The sequence below is a fragment of the Podarcis gaigeae genome (genome assembly GCF_964106915.1).
Source record: "Podarcis gaigeae genome assembly, chromosome: 13".
Taxonomy (NCBI): Eukaryota; Metazoa; Chordata; class Lepidosauria; order Squamata; family Lacertidae; genus Podarcis; species Podarcis gaigeae.
In genome coordinates, this window is record NC_139689.1 from 6,337,738 (window position 1) to 6,349,908 (window position 12,171).

General features: G+C 50.5%; 1 protein-coding gene across 2 annotated transcripts in view; it reads left to right on the top strand.

Moving 5' to 3' along the window:
* Positions 1-11,370, top strand: part of IPO4 (importin 4) — a 60,423-nt gene extending 49,053 nt beyond the window's left edge. For both annotated transcript variants that reach the window (XM_083706579.1, XM_083706578.1), the window contains 6 exons: positions 945-1,070; positions 3,376-3,584; positions 5,589-5,721; positions 8,515-8,619; positions 9,219-9,288; positions 9,749-11,370. In XM_083706579.1, coding sequence (XP_083562705.1) covers positions 945-1,070; positions 3,376-3,584; positions 5,589-5,721; positions 8,515-8,619; positions 9,219-9,288; positions 9,749-9,879 — 774 coding nt within the window. In that variant the 3' untranslated portion in view covers positions 9,880-11,370. The remainder of the gene's footprint in view (positions 1-944; positions 1,071-3,375; positions 3,585-5,588; positions 5,722-8,514; positions 8,620-9,218; positions 9,289-9,748) is intronic.
* The last annotated feature ends 801 nt before the right edge of the window (positions 11,371-12,171 follow it).

Here is a 12,171-nt window from a genome sequence, read left to right on the forward strand (position 1 = left end):
TCTCTCTCTTTTTTCCTTTCCTACAAGAACACAAGGTAGATGCCCTGCCACTGAGCTATGGGCCTTGTAGTCTTTAAGATTGGTTCAGGAGTAGCTTAGGGACAAATCATTGGTCCTCCTAGTGTAGTCTTATGAGGCTTTGCCCCCGGGTGGGAAAAAGTATCGCACCCGGGAGAGGGAGTGGGAGTCAACAGACACTCAAGGAATAGTTTCGGAGAAAAAGCTTTATTTCTACCATCCATGGACTGGTAGAAGGAGCAGGTGTGATAGATTCACAAAACAAGCGCGGGTTCACAGTCATTTGCACAGAGCATATATACCCCTTTCCAGTTCCCTCCTCCTTTCTCCTCCCTCAGGAGTCCTGCCCCATGAGTTCCTCTGAGCATGAACAGAAAGCTCCCCTGTCTTTTGGACTCTTCCCGGGAAAGGGGTTGAGAAGCCAAGGGGGTCGAGGAGCCTAGCGGTTCAGCGTGTCCAAGATGTTGCAACTAGAATGAGATAAAAGTCAGTTCTCAGGCTTGCTCTGACAGAGTCTATTCATTAGCCTTTTGAAGCCTTCTCCTACTGATAAAAGTAACGGTTTGCCTATGCACAGCATCTTGTGAGAAAAGCAGCGGGAAACGTTAGCTGTGGATTTTTAGAAGAGAGAAAAGGAATTTTGGACAGTTTTGAGGCCTGGTTGGGGGGGGGTGAATTTGGGCCTAGGTGGGGTCACCTGTCCTCACCTCCTTCACTAGCTCAGCATTGTCTACCTGAACGGCAGCAGTGGCTCTCCAGGTTTTCTCTCCCAGCCCTGCCTGCAGATGCCCCCAGGATTTGAACTCGGGACCTGTGATATGCATTGCAGATTCCCTCCCTCTGAGTTGCAGCCTGCCTTCTAAAACTCTGCTTTCTCCTCTCCCTGCCCTGTGTCTCTCCTTTCTCCCTCTGCCTCCCAAAACCAGGCGGAGTATGACTCCATGCTGATCGAGTACGCCGGTGAGGTGATCCCGGCTCTGGCCGAAGCGGCTGGCGGAGAAGCCTTCGCTCCGTATTTTGCCGGCTTCCTGCCACTGCTCCTGAATAAGATGGTGAGTTCAGCTTTAAAGTGAAAATTCAGCTTTAAAGTGAAAATTTTAAAATTCAGCCCTTGGGCCTGTCGCTGTGTCTAGACCAGGCATAGGCAACTTTTTGCCCTTCAGCTATTTGGACTACAATTCCCATCATCCCTGACCGCTTGTCCTGTTAGCTAGGGATCATGGGAGTTGTAGGCCAAAATATCTGGAGAGCCAAAGGTTGCCTATGCCTGGTCTAGGCCTAACCCAGCAGTTCTCAACCTGTGGGTCCCCCAGATGTTGTTGGACTACAACTCCCATCATCCCTGAGCTCTGGCCTTGCTAGTTAGGGGTGATGGGAGTTGTAGTTTAACATCTGGGGACCCACAGATTGAGAAAGGTTGGCCTAACCATAGCTGTCAACTTTTCCCTTTTCTTGCGAGGAATCCTGTTTGGAATAAAAAAAAGGGAATAAAAAAAGGGAAACGTTGACAGCTATGGGCATTGCCTTTATCAGTAAGAGCATGGCTGAGGACCTTGAAATATTGGATCTTCCTCCATTATAGAGCCCTATCCCCTAATTCTCTACTTTACGATCTTTTAAGTGATAGTGCAATCTACAATCTATCATTGATTTGTAGGGGAAAACTGGATTCGATAGGGCTCACTCTAACTGACTTTGAAATCTCTGATCCCAAAGATACATGGGAAATTATCAGAAAGACTCTCACAGAAAAAAGTGCTCTCGCCATGCTTGAGGTTGTAAAGCACAGCACCTGCTCTCCTATCCACTTAAATCTCCCTTTGTGTAGAGATTTCCAAAAGGGATACATGACAAATCTTAAGAAACATGAATCGTGTAGGCTGTTTATGTTGGCCAGATTTAACATGTTTCCCTCGGTAGTAGTGAAAGATACTTAGCTATCCCAGAATCAGAGTGTCTCTGCAAATGCAGAAAACAGGAACCCGATACTCTAGAGCATATATTCTTTTCCTGTGATTTTGGCAGTTATGCCAGAAGACAATTATTTGAGGCCCTAAAATTTAATAGACAGATTTTTACTCAACCAACTGTTCTGGACCTGCTGGCGGACAGCGATGATCAAATTACTTTAATAGCGGCTGAATTTTTAAGTGCTGTCCATGAAGAAAGAATGGGCCATGATAAAGACACTTAATGGTTTTTAATGGTAGGTGATGTTGCTGTGTTGTATTATATTATCTATGTACATCGATTTATTTCTTGGAGTTGAGAATAGGACTGGGATAAATTGTGTTCGCTGAGCCCGTATTTTATACAGTCTGTATATGTTTGTTTGTTAATGTGTGGTGTGCTATGCCTAATAAAGGATTTTGAAAAAACAAAAAAAATTTCCTTCCAGTAGCACCTTAAAGACCAACTAACTTAGTTCTTGGTATGAGCTTTCATGTGCATGCACACTTCTTCAGATACACATGTGTGCATGCACACGAAAGCTCATACCAAGAACTAACTTACCGTATTTTTCGCCCTATAGGACGCACTTTTTCCCCTCCAAAAATGAAGGGGAAATGCGTGTGCGTCCTATGGGGCGAATGCAGGCTTTCGCTGAAGCCTGGAGAGCGAGAGGGGTCGGTGCGCACCGACCCCTCTCGCTCTCCAGGCTTCAGAAAGCTATCCGCAAGCCTTGCAAGCCTGGCGGGAGGTCCCGCGGGCTCGCAAGGCTTGCGGGCAGCAGCCTGCAGCCCACAAGCTCGGGGGACAGCGGGGAGGCGCAGCGCCGCCACCCCGCTATTCCCCGACCTGGTCTGGAGGCTGGCGGGGGGGGGGGAGAAGCAAGCTTGCTTCTCCCCCCCGCCAGCCCCACAAGCTCGGGGGATAGCGGGGAGGCGGAGCGCCACCACCCCGCTATTCCCTGATGTGATCTGGGGGCTGGCGGGGGGGGGAGAAGCAAGCTTACTTCTCCCCATCGCCCGCCCCACAAGCTCGGGGGATAGCGGGGAGGCGGAGCGCCGCCACCCCGCTATTCCCCGACCTCATCTGGAGGCTGGCTGGGGGGAGAAGCAAGCTTGCTTCTCCCCCCCACCAGCCCCACAAGCTCGGGGGACAGCGGGGATTTTGAATTGAATTGTAAAAGGATTTTGAATTGAATTGAATTGAATTGACAGCTATGGGCCTAACCCTACCTCACAGGGGTGTTTTTTTTTAGTTTGGTAAAGTATTTCCGTGCCGCCATGTCTGGCCCCCCTGCTTGCACAGCCCCAAAGGTGGGGCAGGGAGGGGGGTCTTTTTCCTTCCTGTGGGTTTCTCCCTCCTTTTTTGCACCTCCGCTTCATCCTGCCCCCTTCCTCCTCCCCGCAGAAGCCCAGCTGTTCCTCCACAGACAGGTCCTTCGCGGTGGGCACCATGGCGGAAGCGGTGCAGGGCCTGGGCCGCGCCTCGAGCGCCTTCGTGCCGCGCCTCCTGCCGGTGCTGATGGGGGCGGCCCGCGACGCCAACCGGGAGGTGCGCAGCAACGCCGTCTTCGGGCTGGGCGTGCTGGCGGAGCACGGGGGGGAAGCCATGCATGAGTATCCTTTGCTTCGTGAGGTGGGGGGGGGCCGGGATCGGGTTCCCGGCGCGGCCCCTCAAGGAAGAGTCCGCACGCGTTCCGGAAGCTTCCGTCAATTCCCCACAGAAACAAAGAAAAGCCGTTTATAGAAGCCTGGGCTGAAGTGAGCCAGAATCTGGAATTGTTTTACAGGTGAAACTCGAAAAATTTGAACATTTGTTTCAGTAATTCAGCTTAAAAGGTGAAACTAATACATGATATAATTTGGAGTTTTCATCAGCTGTACGCCATAATCATCACAATTATAACAAATAAAGGCTTGATATATCTCGCTTTGCATGTCATGAGTCCATCTCATATATTAGTTTCACCTTTTAAGTTTAATTACTGAAATAAATGAACTTTCCATGATACTCTGATTTTCCGAGTTTCACCTGTACCTTGAAGGCAGAATCAGAGCGGATTTCTCAAGGTACTGGCAAAAAAAGGGACACCAACACCCACATATATCTATATGTCATTTATATCTCCTAGCATGTTGTTGTAAAAGGCCCCCCTCAGGGCCTATGAGAAAGGCAATGCGTTGCTTAAATACTAAGCTCTTAAAAACAAATTATATACCAATTGTGTACACTTAATCAGAATGAAAAGCAGCCTATATCTATCTATCTATCTATCTATCTATCTATCTATCTATCTATCAATCATCTATCTATCTATCTATCTATCTATCTATCTATCATCTATCATCTATCTCAGGCTTCCTCAAACTTGGCCCTCCAGATGTTTTGGGACTACAACTCCCATCATCCCTAGCTAACAGGACCAGTGGTCAGGGATGATGGGAATTGAAGTCTCAAAACATTTGGAGGGCCGAGGTTGAGGAAGCCTGATCTATCTAATCTCCCAGCATGTTGTTGTGAAAGGCCCCCCTCAGGGACTACGAGAAAGGCAATGCGTTGCTTAAATACTAAGCTATTAAAAACAAATTATGTATCAATTGTGTATGCGTAATCAAAATGAAAAGCAGCCTGTCGAGATCCCTGTGGCTTATTCATTCATTTAGTATATTGCCCTTCATCTGAAAATCACAGCATGAAAATACAAAGTGAAAACACCAAAGGGATAGGGTTATCACTTAGTCACTTAATTCATTTATTTCATAGAATTTATACACTGCTAGATTGTGTGTGTGTGTATATGTATATATAATCCAGCAGAGTATAAATATATAAATATAAATATAAATAAGCGTAGGCCGCTTTGAGGGTGGTGTGTGTGTGTATAGATATATATATTTAAAAACCACCCTCAAAGCGGTCTACAAAATATAAAATGGCAAAACTGAGGCAGATTCAGAACCCTACTTTGAAACGTGCAAAAGCTGAAATGCTGAAACAGATTAAATTTGCCTCAACATTTTAAAGCGTCTGGGTGGGCATGTCTTAAACAGGAATGTTTTTAGAGGGTGCCGAAAATGTCAAGCAGCGAAAACGCCAGCTTGATTTCAATCGGCAGGGAGTTCCAAAGTGCAGACGTTGCCACACTAAACAACCGAGTTCTTACAAATGTGGAACGGGGATTATGTGGCACCGGTCGTAATAATAATGCCAATTCTGTCCTTCAAACCGGTCAAGTGAATCCATGACCACCTTTTCCACGGACGGCCCCAGAGTTGTGGCCTGGTCTCTTCCCGATGAGACCCACCTGTTTAAACAAGCCTTCTCCTGACTATTATTTTATTGTACAACTTGATTGCGACCGTTTCAATGTTCCGATGAGATTGTTTTCTTGCCTTTTGTTTTCATTTGTATAGGAATTGGTTTTATATATATATTTAAAGCTGATTGGAAGCCATTTTGGCAGTTACGCAGTGTATAATAACTCGACGGTGCTGGTGGTGGAAATCCAGCAAAATCCTTTGGGCTTTCTCTCTCCCTCTCCAGTTCCTGGCAGCACGTCAGGCCCTCGCCCTCCCGACTCTTCCTTTTTCTCCTTAACCCCCTCGCTTGCTCTGCTACAGACACTACCCCAAGGTCCTGGGGCTTTTGTCCAACATAATCTCTCAGGAGCGTAACAACCGGGTGGCCGACAATGTATGCGGGGCCGTCGCAAGGATGGTGATGGCCAATCCTGGAGGGGTCCCCATCGGACAGGTGAGAGCCGAGTGCGAATCCTGATTAGTATTCAAGGCCCTTTAGCGCAGGTGCGAGTCCGGAATCTGCCACCTTCTTAACATTGAAGGCACTAGCTTCAGCATGTATATGCTTTTGGAAACCGTTAATCTTTGCCACCACTTCTTTTTAATTCCGGCTTGGTTGATCTGGAATACCCACTTGCCATTCTGCTTATCCATTGGGTTTCGGAAATCAACTTTTATTACCGTATTTTTCGCTCTATAGGACGCACTTTTCCCCCTCCAAAAATGAAGAGGAAATGTGTGTGCGTCCTATGGAGCGAATGCAGGCTCCTTGGCTTCAGCAAAAGCAACGGGAAGCCTCCGAAGCGCAGAGGGAGCGCTCCCTCCATGCTCCAGAGGCTTCGCGTTGTTTTCGCTGAAGCCTGGAGAGCGAGAGGGGTCCAGGCTGCAGGCAGCTATCCGAAAGCCTTTGGAGCGCAGCAGGAGTTCCCCCCGCGCTCCGAAGGCTTGCGGATAGCAGCCTGAAGCCCGGGGAGCGCAGCGCCAACTCCCGCTGCGCTCCCCAGGCTACAGGCTGCTATCTACAAGCCTTCGGAGCGTGCCCCAGCCCCGCAAGCTCCGGGAGCGGCGGCAAGGCTACGCGCAACTTTGCCGCCGCTCCCGGACCTGTTCTGGGGGCTGGGGTCGGGGGAAGCTCAGACTTCCCCCGCCCCAGCCCTGCGGCTAAAAACAAAGCCAAGACAGCGAGCGGGATCCATCCCGCTCGCTGTCTTGGCTTCTGTCAAAACCACGGGCAGCCTCTCCCGGCTGGAGAGGTTACGCGCGGCTAAAGAGGAAGCCAAGACAGCGAGCGGGATGGATCCCACTAGCTGTCTTGACTTCTTTGCTCTTCTGGGCTCGGGGGATATTTTTCCCCCTTTATTCCCCCCGCCTAAAAACTAGGTGCGCCCTATGGTCCGGTGCGCCCAATGGAGCGAAAAATACAGTAATAAAAAGAAAAGAAGTTTTTATTTCTGATAAGACAAATCCAGACTAACCTAGGCTTTAAGCCTATAGAATTGCCGGATCCTGAAACCCAGGCCGTTGATTGACTTCCGGCCATCACCATCACTATTATTTAATAAAGTAATATTTTATTATGCTTTGCATTTATGTTAAGTGCTTAACATTTTCTGCGTGCTGCACAGAGAGATTTCAAACCCTGTCCGTGGGCATTGCAATTTACTGCGCACGTCATGAAAGGAAAAAGGAATGGGGAGGGTAGAGGAAAGTGCTGTCAACTCAAATTCCCGGAGCTTTCCAAAGTCTCAGGAGCAGCCCTGACCCTTTAGGGTTGTTTTCAGCTGGAGATTAAACATGCAACCTTTGCTCTGCAAAGCATTTCCTTTACCACTGGGTTTTGTTCATTAGCTACCTTCCTTTCTGAATAGTAGATTATCTTAACATGTTCTTTTTAACTGCCCCAGCAGAGTATGGGGAAGGGGAAGGAGAGGGACAGACTTTCCTACACCCCATGCATCTGGGTGATGTGGGGAGTCCGATCCCCTTGACCAAGCGGGGTGGAAGGGGGGTGGTCACAATTTCCCCCAGCCCCGATTAATGAAGGAGTGCAATAATAATAATAACAATTTATTATTTATACCCCGCCCATCTGGCTGGGCTTCCCCAGCCACTCTGGGCGGCTTCCAAAAAAAAATTAAAATACTGTAATAAATCAAACATTAAAAGCTTCCCTAAACAGGGCTGCCTTCAGATGTCTTCTAAAGTCTGGTAGTTGTTGTTCTCTTTGACATCTGGTGGGAGGGCGTTCCACAGGGCGGGCGCCACTACTGAGAAGGCCCTGGTTCCCTGTAGCTTTGCTTCTCGCAGTGAGGGAACCGCCAGAAGGCCCTCGGCGCTGGACCTCAGTGTCCGGGCTGAACGATGGGGCTGGAGACGCTCCTTCAGGTATACTGGACCGAGGCCGTTTAGGGCTTTAAAGGTCAGCACCAACACTTTGAATTGTGCTCAGAAATGTACTGGGAGCCAATGTAGGTCTTTCAAGACCGGTGTTATGTGGTCTTGGTGGCCACTCCCACTCACCAGTCTAGCTGCCTCATTCTGGATTAGTTGTAGTTTCCGGGTCACCTTCAAAGGTAGCCCCACGTAGAGTGCATGGCAGTAGTCCAAGCGGGAGATAACCAGAGCGTGCACCACTCTGGTGAGACAGTCTGCGGGCAGGTAGGGTCTCAGCCTACGTACCAGATGGAGCTGGTAGACAGCTGCCCTGGACACAGAATTGACCTGTGTCTCCATGGACAGTGGTGAGTCCAGAATGACTCCCAGGCTGCGCACCTGGTCCTTCAGGGGCACAGTTATCCCATTCAGGACCAGGGAGTCCCCCACACCTGCCCGCCTCCTGTCCCCCCAAAACAGTACTTCTGTCTTGTCAGGATTCAACCTCAATCTGTTAGCCCCCATCCATCCTCCAATGTTTCGACCAGAATGGAGGACCCTTGGGCTGCTTCTCTCTCAGCGCAGAAGAATCCCTTTGGGTCGGGCGCTACGGTCAAATCTGTGGCCGCATAACCACCTCATGGCACCCAGGGATGGGTGCAAAAGTTGACACGCTTTTTACTTCAGTGCTGCTTCAAAAGGGGAGTAAAATACCCAGCTCTTCAACTCTGGCTGAGAGTCTATAGGACAGGCTTTGGCAGCCTGGGGCCCTGCAGACGTTTTGGAGCTGCAAGGCCTACAATTAAGGACTTGGCGACGATCCTTCATCAAGCATCTTTCCCTCCCGCCTTGTTTCCCCCCACCCCTTCCACAGATTTTCCCCGTCCTGATCCACAATCTCCCCCTGAAGGACGACTTGGAGGAATACAAAACGGTTTTCTGTTGCATCAACTTTATATATGAGCACGATCCCCAGCAGGTAGGTTCCCCCAACCTCCCTCCCTCCGCTACCAGAGTTGGCGGCAAGTCCTCCCCCGCCCGGGCAGACAGCCATTTTCTGCGTATTCGGATCCAGCAAGGCTTCTCTGTAACAAGAGGGGAGTTGAGAGATGAGTTGAGAGATGCTGTTTCTTTTAAAAAGGGACGCGGGTGGCGCTGTGGGTTAAACCACAGAGCCTAGGACTTGCCAATCAGAAGGTCGGCGGTTCGAATCCCCGCGATGGGGTGAGCTCCCGTTGCTCGGTCCCTGCTCCTGCCAAATTAGCAGTTTGGAAGCACACCAGTGCAAGTAGATAAATAGGTACCACTCCGGCGGGAAGGTAAGCGGCGTTTCCGTGCGCTGCTCTGGTTCACCAGAAGCGGCTTAGTCATGCTGGCCACATGACCTGGAAGCTGTACGCTGGCTCCCTCGGCCAATAAAGCGAGATGAGCGCCGCAACCCCAGAGTCGTCCGCGACTGGACCTAATGGTCAGGAGTCCCTTTACCTTACTATCCACAACATCCCATGTTCCGTGTTTTGCTCCCCACACACAAAAGGGGATTTGCCACGGCCCTGAGAAGGCCTTGTTCTCTTTCAGGTCCTGCAGCAGATTGGTGAACTTGTGCGAGTCAGCGGCAGCATCTTGGCCAAGGAGAACATCCCCTCAGGTATGCGCTCTGGGTGGGCAGCGGGCCTTCTTGGTTGGGCAGCCACCCACCAGCTTCTCCCCCTCCCCTGCCCATTTTTACTGCCCAACCACTTTGGGAGAGGGTGTTGGTGTTCAGAAGAACGCGACTTAGTTGTGCTATCAGTGCCACGTGGCATGTGGTGCCCTCGGAGTCACTGGGTGATATTCACACCCGCCCAGGGCGCCTGACAATTCAACTCATAACAATAACTACGCAGTGTGGCGTAGTGGTTAGAGCGCCGGCCTAGGACCTGGGTGTGTCAGCGATTGTAATGGTCACTAGGCCCCACAGCCCCTGCTGCCTCACAAACATCCGGCTGGCGGCTAAGGGGAAACGGAAAGGTTGAGCGAGGTATTGCCCAGCGTCCGAGACGTCACCGCCACATCTTGGCCAGCTTAACCGCTCTCTTCCTCTGTGTGTGTGTGTTCTCGTTGCTCAGAAGGCCGCAACTCCCTGGTCTCCCTGCTGCGCAACCTCTCTGCCCGATGCCCGTCCGAGTTCCAGGCGGTGGTGCGCTCACTGCCTTCAGAAGCCGCTTCCTTGGTCAACGTGGCAGTCAGCTCTGTTTGAGGAGGGGCCGCGCTCCCAGCTTTGTGAAAGCGGAAGGGGACTTTGCTTGAGCTGACCCCCACACCTCCCACCGGACACCCTTCTTGGCTCTGTATGGACTAACCCTTCCAAGTTTTTGTGGCCGACTTGCCCTCTGCCCGTTGACGCCAGGCAACGCTCCCTGCGGTTTCATTCCCTGTTTCCCGTAAGGCTTCTCTCACCTCACCGTCATGCCACCTACCTGTGACGGCTGTTCGTTTTTTGCCACACGTGTCCCTTGGTGCTGACATTTCTGGGGGCCAGCCGGGTTTTTGGGGGGGCGGGCAGTCAGCCTTTTTTCACGCAGCATCAGCGGGGCATGAAGTATGTAGCACCCCAACTCCCCCAAACCTCTTTTCTTCCCAGGTCTTTCCCCAAGGGAGGCTCTCTGCCTAACACCTTCAGGGGCCGTTGGGGGCCTCAAAGTCCCTCCCGCCAAATTTTTGCCTTTTTTTTGCTGCCCAGTTATGATGCCCTCAACCAGCACGCTTCATTTGCCAAGGGGAAATTGTCGTAGCCAGTTCTGTGCAGAGACAAGAGCCCAGCAGGCTTGGGGTGGGTGGATATGTTTTATGGGAGCCCCTTTTAGTAGGGCAGCAAGGAGGAGAGGAGAGAGGATATTGGTGCAGTTGGGGGCGCTAGTCCTCATCGTTTTCCCTTCTTCCTCGAGATGGACTTTGGAGGGCTGAGAAGTGCTTTCAGCGGCACTCAAGAACACCAGCAGTGTGGCATGTCATAAGCATGTAAACTGCCAAAAAACCTCATTCCTCGACCAATTACAGGAGGAGGAAATGTGGGCTTGAGTTCGGCTTGTCCCTGTTGCGGTTGCTATAACCTCCCACCACCAGGAAGTGTGTATTTTATCTTTCTTTGAAATCTAAGCAAAAATGAGGGCAGTGTGGGGAGGGAGTTTTAGTCATCGAGAGACCCACTTTCTGTTTGATCTCCAAGCCAAAGATTTCGGGTCAGGTCACACTTGAAAGTTCAGCAGTATTAAGTTTTCCTCAGATATATGCTGATGCGAGTCCTGCCATTAATGGAAGCCAAGACGCAGCCCCTTCTGATTCTTATTTTCTTCCTCCTCCCACAGTTTCTCATCTCTTTCCAACGGTTGTCGAGGGGGGCGGCTGTCTTTTGAGCCAAATTCGTCCCACCTCCCTTTCCCTGTTGGGAATGATTCTCAGTGCTTTTAAGTGCCGCCTCCCTCCCGTTCTTTGCGGGGGGGCTTATTCCAAATGAATTTTGTTTGCCAAAGTTCGTGTTTCCCCAAACAGTCTCTGAGAGGATTTTGTGATATTTATTTTCGCAAGGCTGTTGTAGGTTTTCACCTGGGCTCCTGCACCCATCGAACCAGCTGTTTCCCCACCTAGTTTGTATTTAAGATTATATAACCACCTGTTTTTTGGTATTTTTCTGGAACGAAGAGATTATATTGTGTTAAGTTCTAATAAAAAGACACGTTGAAACTAAGAAGTGTGAGAGAGAGGGTATGATTATTAAGGGTATCGTAAAAACGGGTAGCGCTGTGGGTTAAACCACAGAGCCTAGGACTTGCCGATCAGAAGGTCGGCGGTTCGAATCCTCGTGACGGGGTGAGATCCCGTTGCTCGGTCCCTGCTCCTGCCAACCTAGCAGCTCGAAAGCACGTCAAAAGTGCAAGTAGCTAAAGAGGTACCGCTCCGGCGGGAAGGTAAACAGCGTTTCTGTGCGCTGCTCGGGTTCGCCAGGAGCGGCTTAGTCATGCTGGCCACATGACCCGGAAGCTGTACGCCGGCTCCCTCGGCCAATAAAGCAAGATGAGCGCCACAACACCAGAGTCAGCCACAACTGGACCTAATGGTCAGGGGTCCCTTTACCTTTACCTTTAAGAACGGGGTCTCCACATAGGCCGCTTGCTTCAAATGCTGGACCCCCCACCCTGAATAAAGTTTTCCGATCAAGAAGCAACCTGCCCCATCCTGTCAATATGCCTGCGCCAACTATTCCACAGCCCCATAAAGCCTTCAGGAGCCTGCTAGATGAGGCTGGCTAGTCCATCCTATTCTCAGAGTGGCCAACTCAGATGCCCCAGGGAGAAACCCGCACTCAGGACCCAAGCGCAAGAGGGGTTAATTGGACCGTTCTTGTTTTTATTATGCGTTTTGTGTTTCCATATTGCGATTTTAATGATGTAACCGCCCTGAGACCTACGGGTATGGGCGGTATACCATTTTAAGCAGCAGCAACAGCAGCCCTCTCAACTCCTACGGCTTCTAGTAACTGGCGTTCAGAAAC